Genomic DNA, 20,016 nt, shown 5'->3' on the forward strand with positions numbered 1-20,016 from the left:
TCTGATCCTTACTTTGTTCCAAATTCATGTTTTAACATGTTCAGTACCCTGCAGAGAACAAGATTTTGGTTCCACAATGGAAAAAAAAACAAAAAACAAACAAACCAAAAAAACCCCAAACACAAACCCTAAATAGTAACAACATGCTCTTTTTTGGTGAGACTTGTTTTGGGAGAGTAAGCAGAAGGATTACCTAGAAAGGGAAAAAAAATATCCTCTTCTCAGCTGGATCATAAGACCCTGAATACATGGTAGGTGTCATGCGGCAAGATGCTGGAGGAGGTGGCCCTGTAATGAGTGCCAGAAATACAGGAAAGGCTGGAATACAGCTCTGCTGGGCAGAGTTTAAGGTTAAAAGGAGTATCTACCACTTTATCTTCCAAACAAAATTAGGAATTTTCCAAAGTCTGGTGTATGGATTAACTCTGTTTAGGTAGTTTTTTCCTGGGTAAAAGCATGTAGAAAGCCTCATCAGCTTGGCCACTCAGTTACAGGTGTTGCAGCTCTGAATGCTGGTGAGGGGAATGGAGGTGGTGGCAGACACCCCTGTCATTGCAAAAAGGCAGCCAGGGTCCCTCTGGTAGGAAGCAAACAACGGGGCCCTCATAGGAGCAGCTTCAGAAAAGGCATAGAAATGTGGTTGTCTCACAACACATAGGGTGTGATCAGTAGAGCTGAGAATCTCTGAAGGAATGTGTTCAATGTATTCACCTGAGAAGGAAAAAGTAAGTTATTCTAGGTCAGATGGAAAGCAAAGGGATCAGGACAGAAGTTTTGAAGCACAAACAGGTTGCTAGAGCCAAAGGTAGGAGACTTTACCTGCAGGTATGTAGCAGGAAGGTAAGCTGCAAGCCTTGAGTTTTGTTTTGGGGTTTTTTTCACACTTTGCCATCTTCTGTTTTTCTTCTCTCCATCAGGCGGAGACAGCAGCAAATCGTATCTGCAAGGTGCTGGCAGTCAACCAAGAAAATGAACAGCTCATGGAAGACTACGAAAAACTGGCCAGTGATGTAGGTGTTGGTTTCTGGGAGGTGGTAATTGGAAAAGAGTTGCATTTAATGCATAATTAATAACTAATATTGGGGAATGCTGTTGCCCCATGTTCCCCTGGAAAATTGTTTTTTCCCCTTCTAGCTTGAGAAAAATTAAAGATCAAACTTGCTTAAAGGCAAGAGCAATCTACTTTAAAACAGAAAGCTTCCATAGAACAGCTTTGAGTTTTTCAGTTCATTAAGAGCAGCTGCAGAAATGCGAAAATGAAGGAAAAATCAAGCTGGTTTAACTTGCATTCCTCAGGACTATAAAACTTCATAACATCTTTCATGCAAATTGTATGCTGATGTACTGCAAAAGTCAGGAATTGGATCAGAGAGAATGGAAATTAGAGATAATTGAGGAAAGAAATATGCATTTGCTGATAGTTGGAAAGAATCTGTGTAAGATACAAGCTGGAAGCTCATTTGGTTAACTGAGGAGGCTGACAGACTGACAGCTGTGAAACTACAGAAGTGACCAAATGTGGACTGAAGTATGTTTGTGGAAGATAAGTAGGGAGGGGAAGATGGAGAACAGACAGGCAAACATAGTCCAGGAGCCCGGTTTCAGCCTGGTCTGAAAAGCACTGACACTGTAGAGTGCCCACCATTGCATTAGCATTTTGCTGGCTCCCCAGATAGGTTTGGTTTGCTAAGGAGGACTATTCAAAGAGCAACACGGGCTTCAAGGAAGCTACAGTGGGAAAAGTGTAACTGGAGGCAAGAAATTGATTTCTCCTGTCAGACACTTCTGGAGATAATATGACTTACAGCATCCTTTAGTTATTGAACAGTCCAACAAAACTGGAAAGCTTTAGCATAATCTGAGGACCTAGTTTGGTCTTGATTGTGTGGAAGCTATGCCTTGTTGTATTGGCGGTGCTGCAACAAGCAGTACTACTTAGTGTGGTAGGGAATGGGCTGCTCATTAAAAAGCAAATACTTTCAACAAAGTTGGCAAACTTTTCTTTACAAGCCCTGCTGGTGGCAGAATCTTTCTGACAGCAAACATAGAAGTAAGCGGTCCCTAATGAGAGCAGAGCAACACCTGCTGTTCTAACACAATTTCCAGTTCAAGGCTTCTTGTCATTGCTCTTTGCAGCTGCTGGAGTGGATCCGTCGCACCATCCCCTGGCTGGAGAACCGGGCCCCAGAGAACACCATGCAAGCCATGCAGCAGAAACTGGAAGACTTCCGGGACTATCGCCGCCTGCACAAGCCCCCCAAGGTCCAAGAGAAGTGCCAACTTGAGATCAATTTCAACACCCTGCAGACCAAGCTGCGGCTCAGCAACAGGCCAGCCTTCATGCCTTCAGAAGGGAAAATGGTCTCGGTGAGTGGGGGTAACTGCTCGTGTATACCCCAGCCATGCCTAAAAAATGGGAGTCCTCTTCTGCCCATGGGTGGGCAGAGCATACGCACCTTCAGAGTGAGCTGCTTTATGGTAGGAACCCTACAGAATATAGTTCAACGAGGCCATAATAAGAGATAATCACATGATCACTGATTCCCTGTATCAAAACCAGACTGTGAGGCTCTTCACAAGTTTCAGCCTGGTCTTCACAAGTTGCATGCCTTTATGAGGAGATGCCTTGGTGCCTCGTTCTTTCTGATTCAGACATGACCGGGTTTTGTTAAAGTTTCACGTGGGGTGTTGCTTAGAGAGGGACTCTTGTGCAGACAGGTATATCCTGACACTGCTAGTCCTGCTTCTCTTAAGTCTGGCATTTTGTCTTTGTCCTGACTGGTCTGCACAACACTGTGAGATGAAAAGCCCACGGCCACTCCCTGCTACCAGCTGGAGCCATGTAGCTCACTGAGTCTAATGCTGATGAACAAATCTCCCCATCTTCTAACATGCCTTTTCTTCTCATGCTCCGGTCTCCAGGATATAAACAATGCCTGGGGTGGCCTAGAGCAGGCTGAAAAGGGCTATGAGGAGTGGTTGTTGAATGAGATCCGGAGGCTAGAGAGGCTGGATCACCTGGCAGAGAAGTTCCGGCAAAAGGCATCCATTCATGAGTCCTGGACAGATGGTAATGCCAACCTACATGCTTCCTGTTGCCTGATACAGTGCTGTCCGTTATGTAGGGAGGCAGAGGTGGATTGTGCATAGGTCCTTCCATGAGATTTTCCTCTCAATAAGGCTATATTTGTTTCTTGTTTTATTAGAAAATAATGTATGAAAAGCTTGATCTCTGTTCTGCTACATCATGCAGCCACGTCAGCATTTCCTAACTAGCAAAGTGATAACTTTGGATAGAACAGAGCTACAAAGCAGAGGAAAAGTTACTGTACAGTAAATGCTGCAGTTGGCCTTTACAGGACTGGCATAGCCCAATTTGCACGTACTGAGATGAGTCCAGTATAAACTGTGACAGCACTGGCTTGAGCTGCACTGTGTGCCCTTCTCTGCGGTTAATGGCAAACTCACACTCTGTGGTTTGAAAGCGAGGACTGTGCATCTCTTGGCCAGCACTCGGGGAGGGTGGCTGGAGTGGTGCAGATACCCTCCTGAGGGTCCTCGGGGCTGCTCGGTGGCAGGGAGCTGGCTTTGGGGGCGTGGGGGCCTGTCCTTCATTCTCCTGTCCTTTGGCTCCCTCCCCAGGTAAGGAAGCAATGCTGCAGCAGAAGGATTATGAAACTGCTACCCTCTCGGAGATAAAGGCCCTGCTGAAGAAACACGAGGCCTTTGAGAGCGACCTGGCTGCACACCAGGACCGCGTGGAACAGATTGCTGCTATTGCACAAGAGCTGAAGTACGGCACCCCAGTGCACATCCTATCCTTGGGGCCAGGGAGGCTTAATCAGCTTTGCCCTCTGCCCTCTGGAGAGCCATAAATCCATCCCCCTACAAAAATGTTGGGAAGTCCCAGTGTTTCCAAACAGTATCTAGGATACTGCTCTTCAGTATCTGCATGCACCAGAAGAGCAGGCCAGAAAACAAATGAATCGTGGGTGCTGGTGAGGGGGCGGCAGAATTATGTTCCCAAGCCAAGTTTCCATCCTCTTGAAGCTCGTTACGCTGCTGTGAACCCTTCCCTCGAGAGTCTGACCTGCCACTGGTGCCTGCTAGGTTTCAGAGTTATAACACTGTCATACTTTTCCAGGAGTAGAAGGGAACAGCAGAGGATAGCAGGCTCTCGGTTTGCTCTGTTTTATCAAAAACATCCTCCTTATTCTATCAGGAAAAAAATCTGCTGATGCTTGAGCCCATCGTGGTCACAGTTGCCACCTTTAGGCCCCTTGCCTCAGGAGTACTGCACCATGTGCGCTTTGGTCAGCACTTGCTCCAGGGCATCCTCAGAGCAGCTCGGCTCCCTCCCTGCTGCCCCCCAGCTTGGAAACCTTCACCTCCACACCTTTTGCTGGAGTGAGGAGTGGCAGGTTACCAGGAGAAATGGGTTCTCATCACAGCAGGAGGTTGATTGCTAGGGATAGCAGGCAGGTAAAGAGCTGGCCTCTGCAGGACAGGGAGGGAGATTTTGAAATTCTGCATGATTCTTGGCAAAAAGTCTAAAGAACTTGGCTTTGACTTTGTTTTCTATTTTAAAAAGATTTATATATCACACTGACCTATCTCAAGTTAGCATCTGGGCCGAGATCAGTACTCTTGGGCTGAAGGACTGTTTTTCTCTGAAAAATCAGGATTATTGGATCAAGATCATTATCTCCTTTAACAACACAGATTTACAGAATTGCTCCCTTGTCCACCGGAGGATTGACCTTGGAACAGGAGGAGGGTTCAAGGCAATCCTCCATGTCAGTAAGATTAAAACCAAGGCTGGCTAGTCAGCAAGCATTAGCTGACCTGCCACTTCCAAAGCAGCTGCAGCTGTAAGAGCGACAGGGAAGGCTGGACCCTAAGCTGTGGGACAGATGATTTCTTCCAAAGTGTAGGAACAGTGGACTCTGCTGTCCTTCCAAAAGTCATCTTCCATCTCGGTAAAGAGGCTGTGCCCTGGAAAACCATGGCTGAGCCCTTTTCTCCCCCAGAGATACACTGCCAGGGAGATGGAGAGGGTCTGGAGGAAGCAACTGCAGCTGCCTGTGCCAGGTGTGTTTGGGGGCACGGCACGTTCCTCTCCCCAGCAGTAGTGGTCCAGCAGGGGTGCATTAAGAGACAAGCTTTCAGAAACAGTTCTTTCATCTGCAGTGCTGGCTCTGCAGCAAAGTAGATCAAGGAACTGATCTGGATTAAAAACCCAGCAAAGAAGTTATTTTTAGCCTAAATCAGTTTCCTGACTAGTTTACCACAAGACTCCACCAACAGTTGTGCCCACGCACCTCAGGAGGGCAATACAATGGTGGGAAGAAACAAGGCTGGAGGAGGCGATAAGAAGCGTTTGAACCTGCATTCCTGCTCAAAAAAATGCTCATCGGATGGCCCAGGGTCAGTCACTGACCCAGTAAGTCACTCTTCTTTCTCTTCTGAGGCTGATGATTCCCAGTTCAGCTAGTCTCCCTCTGCCTGCAGGTTTCTTCCTCTTTGACCATGTGCAGAACCAAGAGCACAAAGCTGTACAAGTCCACAAGCTTCAGGTTACCCCTGTGCTCTCCTTTCCCCAGACATATTCTTACCAGCCTGTCTTCCATGAGTGTCAGCCTATAGGCAGCAAAGCACCCCCTGTCAGGCATGTAGGAGAGAATACACTGTAATTCTGGGATTGTCCTAAAGAAATTAATGGATTGTATAATTTAGCTATTCCTTGCCACCCATATTATGCAACTCTTAGAACAATCTTAAGCAGTTTCTTTGCATTCATAATAAAATTTTTGCTGCCCATTCTCGTGTACAAGATGCAGGTAGTTAGCCTGCATGATGTCCTTACACAGCGTACAGGGGCATATTGCTCTGCACTTTATCTGTTTATTCCCAGTCTGAGCAAAAGTCTGTACTCCCTTCCCCCAGTGCAAAGTTATTCCGGTCAGGCAGCCAGCACCAGTGTTTGTAAGGCCTTAGGTTGTGGTGGTTTTTCTTCTGTTCTGTTCTGTTTGATGTACCATAACGTACAGCGTCTCCAGAACTGGATACTGTTGTCATCCTGGCTCACTTTACTTGCAGAGACCACGAGCTCTTTGTCTGAATCTGTCCTCAAGGCTGATAAAGATTTCTAATGGGTTTCTCCTCCCAAAGGTCTTTTTTTGATGACTTATCCTTTTTTTCCCTGCCCCTTACAGTGAGCTGGACTATTATGACTCTCCAAGTGTTAATGCCAGGTGCCAGAAGATCTGTGATCAGTGGGATAATCTGGGTGCCCTAACCCAGAAACGTAGAGAAGCCTTAGAGGTGAGACATGTTACCAGTTGGACCTTTGGGTTTACGTGGGAAGGTCATTTGTGGGAAGCAAGCTGTGGTGGGCACAAGCAACGAATTTCAGCTCTTTTGTGCACTCCTATAACATCCCAGACTGTAAATGGGGGCTACATTTCAGTATATTTAGCCTGCTTTTCCCCTTCCAGCCCAATTATGGTGTCATTTGTTTGCTCAGACTATTTCTGATAGTTTTCTATCTAGATATCTAGATATGCTCAGATTTATTTCTACCTGTCTGTGATTTTAATTTTGTTCTGCTTGAAAATACTGCCCTTGTTTTGTTTTATTTCAAAGGACCTGAGATTCTTCCCTCTGAGGGAAAAATCCAGCCTGTGTGTAAGCGCTTAACAGCAGAGACACTTTTACTGTAGTGCCATCCTGGGAGCACCAAGGAGGTCTGAAAGGAAGGAGCAGCTCAGCCAGCCCACCTATCTATGTGATTATTCTTCTCTAACCATTTCTCCCGAATTTCTTTCTTTTTTGGTGCGTACCCAGAGGACAGAGAAGCTACTGGAAACAATTGACCAGTTGTACCTGGAATATGCCAAACGAGCTGCCCCTTTCAATAACTGGATGGAAGGGGCCATGGAGGACCTGCAGGACACATTCATTGTTCACACCATTGAGGAGATCCAGGTACAGAGCAGTCATTTGCACCGGTTAGGCTGGAATAAAGAGAAGTTGGGGGTCTCCTGGTTTCCTAGTGGTGCCAGATTTGTAGGTCATGTTTTGGTGCTTCTGGTCTAGTGAGTGAGCCTTAGCAAGAGAAACAAAAATTGTTATGTTTTTCCTTGATTTCCTGGGAAAACCTGGATCTGAATGGGTATGAAACATATTAAGACCATCCTAGCTGGACACAAAGAACTGAAAGTAGGTTTTTTCAGTGTAAGTCCAGTCTTATTAATGAAAGCCTGAAAATTAGAGAATCTTTTAGGGTCCTGTGTGGTTTTTTTAACCCACATGAGCAGAACTTAGTGTTGCTCACAGGTTCTGCAGGTCAGTTTTCCCATGTAATGTCATGTCCATGTAATTTGGTCCTAAGTGATAGGAAGTACTGTGAGGGCAGGTGTTGAGCTGGCAGCTGGGTTTCGGTGCTGAACACAAGAAAAATCAGAATTGTCCACTTTGGTGGTGGATTACCATTTGAAGTGAAAGACTTCCTGCCTTCTGCAAGACAACAGAGACAGTATTTCAGTTTTCCCCCTTCTGAAAGTGTGTTATGAAAGCAACTTGAGGTATCTACCGGTGATTTTCAGGCCTCTGAGAGCAGGAGTTACTCTTCCCTGGGTTGCACTGGGGACTTCTATTTCTCTTGCTTGATGGGCTCATGAAAAGAATCCAAGTTAACTCTTGGCAGAAATGGCGGACAGCAACGTGGCCATCAGCGCGGCGGTGAATGGGACACCCAACAGGACACCATGCAGGCAGCGGGGGCAGAGGGGTGGTGAAATAGCCCTAGCTTGGTATCAACACTGTTAGTGAGCTGCTACTTGTTTCTTCTACCCTTCCCTCCTGAACAAAGGCGTTCGTTAAGCCTTTCATAATGCAGAACAAATCTGAACAGCATTTAAGCACTTCCATCATCCCTTTGTGCAGTATCTTTCCCAGGCCCCCAGACTTGCATTACATCTCGATGGCCACCGCAGCAGCTGCAAAGTAATGAGTCACCGTGTAAGGAAGCACTTTTACAAAAAGTAGTTACAGCGTGTGTGTTGTAAGAGAGTGGTCAGCCATGCGGTTTACTTTCATTCCCTCTTTTGTCCACACTGTTCCCTCAGTTATCCCTGCACACACCTCTCTGTCCCCCATTGGTTTTGCTGCCTCTTTCCCCGTGTTTGCTTCCCTAGTCTTGATCTTCCAGGCTTCTGGGACGAAGTACCTTAAAGGCTTGTAGAAGCAGTGGGAGATGAGCCAGGACCAACTGGCTTGTCAGCTGTCCACAAACCACCAGCAAGCATGCCCCCACCGTCAGTCCTTGGAGCAAAGGCTGGGCACCACGGCAAGACGGGGAACAGAAAGGGCCTGTTGTGTTCAGGGAGAAGGAGCTGTTTTTCAGGAGCAGCTGGAGCATATGTTGCCTGCGCAAGTTTGCTGTTGGCTGGAAGACCTTCACCTAGTTCTAACTGGCTCTGATCAGACTGAATCTGACTCTTATTATTCATCTGGGGTTATCTTAGGTGTAGAAGTAGCGGATACCTAGTGGGACAAGAAAAGCGTGGCACATTTACACTAGTGAAACTAGTGTAAAGTGACTGCTTTATAGGAAGTGCTAGTAGTCAGATCTTCCCAAAGGGGCTGATGGACAGTCCCTGAGCAGTGTTGGAGAAAGAGTCCCCCCCTAAATTATGAGCTGGAATTATTCCACCGTTTTTTGGGATGTGATCTGTCATTGGTCAACATGGGACAGAAGCAGAGCAAAAATGAGACTTCACATCATTTAACTACTTGAAACAGCCTGTTAAGTGATGCTGGGAGAACATGAAAAGTGTATTAGAGTAGCCTGCTTTGTATCCTGGGAATATCTAAGCTTTTGCAGTCACTTCTGCAGGGATACATTTACTGAAGAGGCTATTCAGTAACTAATGCTCTTAACTGTCCCTTTGCTGCTGCCTTCCTTCTGCAGGGATTAACCACAGCCCATGAACAGTTCAAAGCCACTTTGCCAGATGCCGACAAGGAGCGACAGGCCATCCTGGGAATCCACAATGAAGTCTCAAAGATTGTCCAGACATACCATGTCAACATGGCAGGAACGAATCCTTACACTACGATCACCCCACATGAGATCAATGGCAAATGGGAACATGTGAGTTCTTCCCAACCTTGCAAGTTAGTGTGGAAGAATGCTGCTGCTCAACTACTGGGGGCCCCAGGAAGTATATTATTTACCCTTCCGTTACCCTCTCGTGCTTACTGCTGAGCCTTTTTTTTTTTTTTCCCCATTTGTTTTCAGCTCAATTGCCACATACTTGGAAAATGGAAGATATATTTCATATAAATGTGTAAGGGGTGTCAGACCCTTTTTACTTGCTATTTTTATAATGAAAGATGCTAAATTAAAAGCTTTGAGGCTTTCAGTCCTCAGTTGACCTGACAAGCAAGTATGATATGTGAGTCAGTATCCTTTTTCACCATTCAGCCCTTCAGATGTTTTATCTCTACAGCCTTCTGTGGCTGTAAGCTTAGAAGAGCAGCTGCTCTCCCTACCAGCCGTGCTGATGGTTCTTACTACCAAACAAGATCACCAAAGTGAGGTCTGGACAGGGTCCTGCAGTTCAGTTACACGAACCACCAAAACCCACCAAAATAGTAGTGAATGGAAGATGCTTCTCGTCTTCCATGGCCTGAGATGAGTTGGCAGCATGCATCCTACAGCAGATAGGATTTGCATTCCATGAGCCTTCCCACTGTGTCCTAAACAGTATGACTGCTTGTTTTCAGTGCAAACACCACTCCTCCCTTCCTCGCAGCAATTTCTGCGTTTACTATATATGTGCCTTTGTATGTATAAACTGCATACTTTGTTACTCTTTGCTGTAGGTGCGGCAACTAGTTCCCAGGAGGGATCAAGCCCTGATGGAAGAACATGCTCGCCAGCAGCAAAATGAACGACTCCGTAAACAATTTGGTGCACAAGCCAATGTCATTGGACCCTGGATCCAGACAAAGATGGAGGTAGTGCTTTGCTGATTTTGAAAGAGTCTTGTTTTCTTCTGTGATCTTTGCTGATATTCTTATTCTTGGTCTTTCCTGACCACTGGCACAGTCATTCTTCCTTCAGGTTACAGCAAGAGAAACTTCAATAGAAAATATGGAGAATCCCAAGATTGACACTAGTTACTAAAGTGCTTGTACTTTTCTTCCCTGAACTCTTTAGTACAGGAATAAAAAACATCACTTAAAACGGTTGTGTTTATATGCAGCAAGTTAAAACCCTAAATCAAAGGCATGTTTTGTGTAACTGCTTTCACAGCAGTGGTCTTGATACACATGACAAAATAAATACAATTAGCATATCAAACATATATAGAGGAGACATTTTAAAGGGAGATCTTCTCTCTCTAGGTAATATTTGAGTTGAAGTAATTGCAATTGATGAAGTGGAAAAATATGAAGCTGTAACTGATGGCAGGAGCTGTAAAGAAGAGGGCAATTACAGAAATATGTCTGTATGAAGGGACTAAGTGGCAGACAGTACATCAGAAAAAGATCTGGCTTGGTACATTACCAGCTTGTGGACTGCAGTTTCCTTTTCTTTTGTATCCTTGTATTAGACACATCTCATGTGACTCACCTCACTTGGAAAATGTTCAGCTCTATTAAAATTTTTGCTGACACTTGTCTTGACTCATTTAAAGTAACTGCTCCATGAGATATTTTTTTTTCTTTTTTTTAATCATCATCCTGTGTGAGTGTGAAATAGCTGCAATAAATGTCCAGCATGTTGAAGCTTGTCCTTCCAATGGGGTCTAACTCCTTTGGCTTTGCTAATGCAGGAGATTGGACGCATTTCAATAGAGATGCATGGGACCCTGGAGGACCAGCTCAATCACCTGCGGCAGTATGAGAAAAGCATTGTGAATTACAAACCAAAGATTGACCAGCTGGAAGGAGACCATCAACAGATCCAGGAAGCGCTCATCTTTGACAACAAGCACACCAACTACACCATGGAGGTAAATGTTTTGGCAGCAGATCAGCCAGCCTCATCTGCTGTGGCCAGCTAGCATCAGCCACACCTAGCTCTAGCAATGTGTTCTGGTTTAGGAAAATTGAGAGCTTGACAGTGTGGCCAAGCATGAAACAGCATGTTGCTGAATTTCTTTTTTGCCTTGCTGTACTTCATGCCAACCCAGTCCAATATATTTCCAAATATAGACAACAGACATAATCTGAATGAGATCAGCAGTATTGCTTGAAAATTGGCCGGTCTCATTTCTTCTGCCACCCAATTGTGGCAACCTATTAGCTGGGATTAGAAAGACCAAGGGAGTGCTGGTGATTTTGAGCTGCCACAGCCTGGTAGAAGGAAAAAGTCCAACAAAAGCTTTTTAAAATTGGAGTCTGGCTTTCTGAGGTTTCTTGGAAGCAATTGGAGTTCAACATGAGTCCAGCAGAACACAGACGGGCTTTGAAACTTGTCTTTTGGTTTCTGGCCAACTCTCCATTAAGCAACAGCACAGGCAGTGGAGCACCAATGTCTTCCAAGGACTGTGGTTTGTTTATTTTCTTAGTAAGGAGAGTTTTCTGACCAACTAAGACCCAGAAGCACTGGGTTTGATTCTCATTTGTGTTGAAGGCTCTCAATGTGTTGCTCTGACAAGACAAAGGAACTTTGCAATAGGACCAAGGCTTTCTTAAGATCAGGAAATGGCCTCTTTTTTTCAGTCAGAATTCAGATTTTAAACATCTGGTTGGTTCACACTGCAGATGAGAAGGAAGCTTTTGTGAGCAAATGGACGACTTCTGCCTTGGCCACCAGGATCATTTAATTTGAAACAAGTAGCACATTAGATCCACTGGCCTCAGAGGCAGAAGTGGTACTTTTTTAATTTAAAAATTGTCCTGTTCTCTTTTTCCAGCATATCCGGGTGGGCTGGGAGCAGTTACTAACAACAATTGCTAGAACCATCAACGAAGTGGAAAACCAGATTCTGACCCGTGATGCCAAAGGAATCAGCCAGGAACAGATGAACGAGTTCCGGGCTTCTTTCAACCATTTTGACAGGGTAAGTCAGTGCTGACTGCAGCTTGGTAAGCTACGAGCTTCCATGTAGACTGCACAATGCAATAAAAAGTAAATAGTCACTGTGATAAAACTAGATCAACAGAAGCTATTTCATCCTTAAAAACACCACTCCTGTGGAGCAGTCATTCCTGTGAAGACTGCTAATGGATCATCAGGCTGGCAGAAGTGTATCTTCACAGGAAACTGCAAAATTTCTTGATAAAGCCTAAAGCATGGAAAAGTTTGAAGGCTTATTTAGGGAATCAAACTTCTACCCCATCTTCCCAAGAGAGAGATTATTATCTTGATTTATAAAATTCTTTGGAGCAGCTATCCTCCACTCTGACATACCATCATATAAATGTGTATTGAAGAAACAAATATTGCTCTTGTATGGAGCAAACAGGAGAGTCTATACACACCATGGCATTGCATGACATAGATAAACCCCTGATGTAAAGCCTGCCTTGCCTTACTTGGAAACACATGCCAAGGCGTTAAGTCATGCAGTAAGAAAGGAATTCGAATTCCTTAAAGGAAATTTTCCTCCCTTCAATTTGCCAGCCTGTCTGCAGCCGTTCCTTCTACAACCCAAGTCACAAAGGTGTCATGCAGGGAAGCAGAGACAGCAGCCCAGGCTTGAAACTGGCTCCATTATCAACCCCTCAATGTTGTCTGGAAAGCCGTGAGCAGCCTGCAGAGATACTAAGTCAGTGATGCAAATATAGGTTGCTCTCCACCACTTGCTACGCCAGCCAGAGTGTGTGAAAGGTCTCCATAGAACAGGGCTGCAGTCTGCCCTCAGAGACTGGCAACACTTTCAGATTGCTGAACACTGGCTGTTTCAGCCCTTCTCTAGCTGCCTAACAAAAACCATTGGCTTCTTTTCTTAGCAGAGGAACCCATAAAGCCCTATAGATTTTATATTTTGACCTTCATATCATTTGCCCCTTGCTCCACACCAGTCTGTATGATAACATATAGAGAACATGGGTTTCCCATCTTCAGCTGTGTTTTGATTTACGAAGGCTTAATGCTGACCTCAAAAGCTGATTTTTTTTGAGGAAGGTTGCTTGGAATTGGCCCCACCATCCTGTCTTGTAGCTTCCTTGATCTGGCCAGAGATGATGGTGGCAGGCAGAGCCTCTTCAGTGCTTGGGGGCTGTCCTGAGCTAAAATTCTGCAGGGTGGATGGGGAGTCTCAGTTCGCGTGGTAGCTCACGTATAGTTTGATGGGTACATCCAGACACTGGGGGATGTGGGGAATGAGCAAAGGGAAGAGCAGCTGCCAAGCTGTGTAGTGCTGTGCTGTACAGCAGTGCTGTTTGCAGAGCTGAGCACTTGAAATAGCTTTGCCAGTCAAAGCTTCGGCTCATGTGCAGGTCTCACAAATACAGCCATAACACTGCTCCCCTGAGCTTCAGCTGTTTTTCCTTGTCTGTTCCTGGGATGCCCTGACAGCTAAGCTTCCCTGGGCGTGTTTCCAAACATACCTGCCCTCACCTACTCCTTTAGTGGGACTTTTGACTAGAAGATTAAGGCAATGCTTCTCACTGCCTCTGCCTGCTTACCTGCACTCCGGGTTACTAGTCAAACACAGGGCTTCTGACACTATGGATAACAAGTGGTGACACAAGTAATTCACTCGGGAGATGGAGATCTTGAGGCTTCTGAGTATCAACTGGTTTTGTCATTCAAATGCTCTCAAGATGTGATGAGCTCTGTGAGGAGGAGCTGTTCCAAGAGCATTTTTAGCACATCCTGAAATGTCATTGTGATATCTAATGTTGTGCACTTTTTTTATTTTTCTTCCCTGTCTTTCTATCTGCATGTCATTCTTCCTCTCCCTCTCTCCTCACCCACTGCATGGTGCACCTGTTTGTTGTCCTTTCACCTCCCTTTTATCTCCTCTTTGTCCCCCTTCCTTCTGCCCCACACCATCACCCCACTGGCACTGCATGTCCTGCTGCCTGGCGCACACCGCATAACCAGGACCACTCCGGCACACTTGGCCCTGAGGAATTCAAAGCCTGTCTCATCAGCTTGGGTTACGATATTGGAAACGATGCACAGGTACTGAATGCTAGTGGTGAACACAGCCAGATATTAAACTGTGAAAAAATAACAGTTTTTCCTTTCTTTTCTTGTTTGTCTTAATCCATCTGTCATTGCTGTTCTTGTATTTGACTATATATACATCACTCTTCTATACTACTTCCTCTTTAAATGTACTTTGATATCTATTCCTTCTTAATTCCCTAATTGTTTGTCTTGGGAAAATTCCTTTTATGTCTGGAAATTATTCCATTTACTTCTGTGTCACTTCACACTCCCTTTTTTGTCCATCCCTCAATCTGTTTTGCTTGGTATATTCATTCCTTTTTTTCATCGTCAATATGTTCCTTGTGTATAAACTATTCCATGTCCAAAATCACCTTTGCTTCTTCTTGGTTTCACAAACTACCTCTCCTCTGTTGTTTTTCATTGTCTGTAAATCCTTCCTTCCCTCTCTTCCCTCCTGAAACTCATTCTTTGTAATATCTCATGTGGGTTCATTTCTCCCTGGACTGGTCTCCCTTTTTTGTCTTGGCTTTTTCCATCTTTCCATCTTTCCATCTTTTCATCATTCCCTGTAGAAGAAGACTGGTATGATGGATTGTGAAGATTTCCGAGCCTGCCTTATCTCCATGGGTTACAATATGGTAATGTAGAGCCCTCTGTCACTCCTGTTCAAAGTGATTCTTGTAGACATCTTCAAAATTAAAGGGAGAATGTGTAGTGAATCAAGGTAAATACAGCCTTATTTTCCAGAATTATCAGCAATGGATGTTTAATCTAGAGTAGTTGTACATGTAAAATTCTTGTCTCACAGCAGTAGTTGAAAGTAAAAAAAATGGAAATAATTGTCTAATTCCTGTGTATTTCAAATAAGCACTACATTTATCGAAGTGAGTAGCTACAAGTGGAAGAAATGGTAAACTTCCTTATATTAGTTCCTGCACTCTGCACAGTGCACACAGCCTCCCCAGCCCCAAGTATCAGTTGAACTCATCTAGAAATACACATGACCTGATTTCTGAATACACTCAAATGCTGCTCCTCTCATTCCTACTATTTATTTCACATCTCTCTTCCTGTACATATAAGTTCGAGTTCTAGTCATCCTCCCCATAGCTTTTCCCTCTCCAGAGTACTTGCATAGTCAGAACGGTAACATGTGGCACCTTCAGAGGCACAATAAGTAATAGAAAGAGCTTCACCAACGACTGATGCTCATCAAGGGGCAGGAAAAGAGTAGTGCAGAAATATTCAGCTGTACTCAGAGTATCTTTGCTCCTGCTGTCAGGCAAAGCAGTGTTTATTCATCTTACTCATCAGCCCAGTATAAATACAGACTCTTTAGTGTAGAGTGCCAAGCTGCAGTAACATTTGATTAGATACCTTAATTACTCTTGAAGGTATACTGTTCTAGATGTGTTAAAGAGCCTGTTCCCAGGAGAAGATTCAGCTCTGCTCTCTCTTCCTCTTTACCTGGGGAGGAAAGAGTCCCAAAGATGAGAATAGATGATCTTCCATTTATATGCAAAAAAAAAAAAAAAATGCAGAAAATTACACTACAGAGTTTTGACTTATGTAGCGAACTCCTCTGTAGGATCTTCCCTGTAAAGGCTACTTCCCTGTGCCACTCCAGGTATGCAAGTCCTTCTTTCCAAAGCCTGTCTAGTTAAGATGAACCAGATACTATTAAAGACCCCAGAGACATTTCTTCTGGGAGCTTCTGTTCTGGCAGCTGAATAGAACTGTGGAAGTTTTCTTTTAGTAAATGAAAAATAAAAGGATTTGAGGAATGCAGACCTTCAAATACTGCTACAGACATCTAGGACAACATATATTACACAGAAATTTGCATGATTCCCTGAATTCTGTGTGATACTGTTTCCTGATAGGAGCATTGTCCTAGAGTTGGATGGAGATGGATGTTATCCTAGGGCACAGCTGTGACTTTTACTCCAAAGGGCAAATGAGTGGGAAACATTTGTACACAACAGCAAGCTGAAAAAGAATATCCTGCTTAAGAAAACAGAGGAAAAAAAAGTGGTTTCTATTTGGCTTTGTTTTTCTAGCTGTGAGATGCACTGCTGAACAGTTTCTCCTCACTTTCATAGCACTGCTGCCAAAATGTCCAGGCTTACATGACTCTCTTGTTCTCCAGGGAGAGGCAGAGTTTGCCCGCATCATGAGTATCGTTGACCCTAACCGTTTGGGTGTAGTGACGTTCCAGGCCTTCATTGACTTCATGTCCCGGGAAACAGCAGATACAGATACCGCTGACCAGGTTATGGCTTCCTTCAAGATCCTGGCTGGAGATAAGGTCAGGCTCCACACCTTCCTTACCTGCATCTGCATTGCTCCTGCTTTTCTTTTTCTATCTTGTCACTGAGAGAAAGTGTTGAGGGAAGCACCCTCTAGCATGGAGGGTATTTTCACACCACCATTGTGCAGTGCTGGAGGAGTGCAAGGCTTAAGTGTGGGTTAATGAGCAGCCTTGCCAAGGCACTTGAAAGTCCTCTTCAGTTGTCAGTCAGAACTTTGCTCCCCACTCTTGCTTTAAAAAGTTAATTAAGAGCTTGGTTGCATTTTGTCATTTTAAAATGTATGAAAAAATTCAACAGATGGTTCTTGATTAGTCTTGAAAAACTATTAATTACTGATGGCTGTAAACTTGAGATGACCTTTCTCAGATATAGATGTGTCACTATCAGTTGTTACATAACCAATAGTAGATTTTCATTGAGGATATCTGTATCTGCAAGAGATCATCTTTTAAGCACAGAAATTGGATGATGCTAAAAGTATTAACTTTTTAAAATTTGCATCATCAGTGGAACCAGCTGATAAAAATTGTCATCTTATTTTTCTTATATAACAGTCCCTACTAATCTTTTATGCAATTGAACAAACATCTTCATGTAATGTTAATATATCTCTATATTTGCTAATGATTTTTTTCATCTCACTTTAAATGTCAGATACCATTTCTGAAATTGTAATGAGTTACCATTAAATCCAGTACTGGTTTCCATGTTTCACTAATAAATCTTTTCAAAATCATTACTGTAGAAAACCACGATACTGGTCCTTTAGTCTTTACAGTCCTATTGTCTTTCAAGGCATGAAAATTCCACATTATTTAGATAAGCTAATCGCTGAATAAATAGGTACTTTTGGATGCAGTGTTGCTTATTAACTCGTTTACTCTGTACAGTACGTTAAATATAATTGTCAGTGTTTAATATGCTTTAGTGACTGTAACATGAATCAGACAGTACTTCATTATGAAGAAAAATACCTCTTACTCACTCCAGTCATTAAACTGAAAGGCGCTGGGGGGGAGTCACGGAGGAGGGAAGGAGATGGTGTGAAACCTGAAGCATTGTTCAGACAGACTGCAAATGCCCATGAGTCAGTCAGCTAAAGACAACATACTGGTTAGCAAACAGGCAGCTACTGTTACCTGCCGCATGGAGAGAAGCCAAGCTAGCCCAGTGAGTCTCCAGAAGCTGAATTTACATAAGAAGTTTTGCTTGCTTATTAAAAACGTCTGCTGTGAAAGGCAGGGATTGTTGGGGGACCTGCAGAAGCAATACAGAGTGTTTGCTTGTCTGCTGCCTGCGCTGGTGCTACCAGCCAGAGCTAGTGGGGATGGCTCCTTTCCCTGCTCTGAAGAGAGGGATCGGCAGCTCCCAGGTTTCTGTGTCCTGCCATTTGCTTTCACCCAATTACCTCCACAGGAAGGCACAGTCTTACACCAACAACTTGCCTTACTTACGTCTAGGTCTTTGCTTTAGGTGTGCTGGCATCTCTCCTGCAAAAACAATCTTTTTCTGTTGTAAAAATCGTTTTCTTGTCCAAACAGTGGGCAGTGACTGCATTTCCTCCCAAGGTGTATGCACAGAGCTCCCCACGTGGGTGTACACTGCTAGTCTAGTTGTTGGGTCCCGGCCCCGATTGCTGTCTGGAGGGGCAGGGGGTGGTTGTCGCTCTGAGGAAGGTCAGTTTTCTGAAAGTAACAATCACCTTATTGTTTGTCCTCTTTGCAGAACTACATCACTGTGGATGAATTACGGCGGGAACTGCCTCCTGATCAGGCTGAATATTGCATTGCTAGAATGGCACCCTACAATGGCCGTGATGCTGTACCTGGTGCCCTGGACTACATGTCCTTCTCCACGGCACTCTATGGCGAAAGTGACCTTTAACTTTTTTCTGTCCCACCACACGCTCCCTCCCCTCTCCCCTGTCCCACACGCCCTTCTTTCTCTTTGCAAAGCAGCCTCTGCTCCGCTCTTTTTTGTGTTTCCCTGTTTTGCTTCAGATAACAGATCACATTTTTAAGTGGGGGGGAGGACATTGACATGGCACCACCTACCTTGCCCTTGAAATGACAGTTTACAAAATTATTTTGTGCAAAAAAGTTACATTTTAAAAAGAACAGACATATTTTATTATAGAAAAAGGTATTTTTCACCACCAGATTGAAACTTAAAAAGAAAATGTTAAAATACTGCACCAGATATTTTTTGTTGTGACATAGGAAGTCAAGCACAATGTTACATTCCATCCTTTCCAAAAAGAACCAAACAACAACAAAATACCACTTGTTCTGTTAACTTTTGCATTTGCATATGTCTCTTATCACGGGAGGGGGGAAGGCACACAAGTGCATGTGTTTGCTGGTTCACTCATTTCATGAAAATATTTTATGATAAACTTTTGAAATTGCTGTGTTTTCTAGGGAAAAAATAATGTACACAGCTCATGTTTTCATATTTAATTAAAAAATACAATATGCCTCCTATGTTTATCAGTGCACAACTTTTTTTGTTGCTGCGAGTTGTCTGGTTTCACAACATGAAGCTTGAGAGTTGATAACTTTGATATTGCTTGTCACAAACCATATTAAAAATTTCTTGTGATAACAACTCCAGACTTCATTCATTTGTATAGTAAAATTGTTTAATCCTACTTAGTTAAAACAACAAACATGATGAAGAGAATCCAAAGTTAATGGCTTTTTAACTGTAGTTACAATACTTTTAAAGGTATACTTCCCTCCCTCTTAACGTTTTCATTCTTGTTGAATGATGTTGCAATTTTCACAGCTTTATGACCACTTTAATGGGTTGGGTAATTTTTCACCATCCCTGATACACCCACATGTCTAAGAACAATAGTCTTCTTATTGCTTAAAAACCAGCACAGAATTGGTTAGTAGACCTGTGAGATCAGACAGCCACTGTACCTTGAACTACCTATGAAAAACTCATCCACTGTTCCATGCTCAGCATTGAGTATCTCACCGCTTTTGATATCATGTCTTCCAACTATAAATTCTTCCAGAGACCAGGATCATATTTGTATTGGACATTCAGAAGAAACCAGCCTTTGGGACCTTTAACAAGTCATAAAGTATACACACACATGCATGTGCCTGAAAATCAGCAAGGGGAAGCAGCTAATCCTTTCCCAGCCATCTGGGCATTTCCTGTCATTCCACAACTTTAAGAAACATGGAGTTAGGAGCAAAAAAACTGCATTACTGCTTCATGACACGTTTCTAGTGAGTGTTTTTTAGGTAAAACTACATACTGCCATCTCTGGTCCCAAAGGCAGTTTATGTTTTGAAGTAACAACTGCAGGAGCACCATGCACAGGTTCACCAGCAACCCCTGCAGCCCTCAGGAGCGTTGCTGTTGCCCTCTGTTCTCCAGGGCAGAGCTACGTCCTGAGGAAGGCATTGTACGTGTTGGGTTGGGGGGTCAGCACAGCTTTCTGGTTTATTCTGACCTTGAGTAGAACAAAATAAAAATCACAGCGGTGTGATGGTGTTATCCCAAATCTGGGTTCTTCACCCCGTGTGCAAGAGCTGATCCACA

The 20,016-nt window shown here is 43.9% G+C and overlaps 1 protein-coding gene across 6 annotated transcripts in view; it reads left to right on the plus strand.

Moving 5' to 3' along the window:
- The window catches only part of ACTN1 (actinin alpha 1), a 91,123-nt gene extending 72,061 nt beyond the window's left edge, over positions 1-19,062 (plus strand). For 2 of the 6 annotated variants that reach the window (XM_037394382.1, XM_037394381.1), the window contains exons 9-22: positions 918-1,010; positions 2,137-2,367; positions 2,923-3,070; positions 3,643-3,793; positions 6,216-6,324; positions 6,847-6,987; positions 8,975-9,157; positions 9,892-10,026; positions 10,848-11,027; positions 11,934-12,080; positions 14,072-14,152; positions 14,716-14,781; positions 16,293-16,451; positions 18,181-19,062. In XM_037394382.1, the coding sequence (XP_037250279.1) occupies positions 918-1,010; positions 2,137-2,367; positions 2,923-3,070; positions 3,643-3,793; positions 6,216-6,324; positions 6,847-6,987; positions 8,975-9,157; positions 9,892-10,026; positions 10,848-11,027; positions 11,934-12,080; positions 14,072-14,152; positions 14,716-14,781; positions 16,293-16,451; positions 18,181-18,339 (1,983 nt within the window). In that variant the 3' untranslated portion in view covers positions 18,340-19,062. The remainder of the gene's footprint in view (positions 1-917; positions 1,011-2,136; positions 2,368-2,922; positions 3,071-3,642; positions 3,794-6,215; positions 6,325-6,846; positions 6,988-8,974; positions 9,158-9,891; positions 10,027-10,847; positions 11,028-11,933; positions 12,081-14,071; positions 14,153-14,715; positions 14,782-16,292; positions 16,452-18,180) is intronic. The other 4 variants (XM_037394386.1, XM_037394384.1, XM_037394383.1 and 1 more) reach the window with 4 other exon arrangements.
- Positions 19,063-20,016: the final 954 nt, after the last annotated feature.

The sequence above is a fragment of the Falco rusticolus genome, chromosome 7 (assembly GCF_015220075.1).
Source record: "Falco rusticolus isolate bFalRus1 chromosome 7, bFalRus1.pri, whole genome shotgun sequence".
NCBI lineage: Eukaryota > Metazoa > Chordata > Aves > Falconiformes > Falconidae > Falco > Falco rusticolus.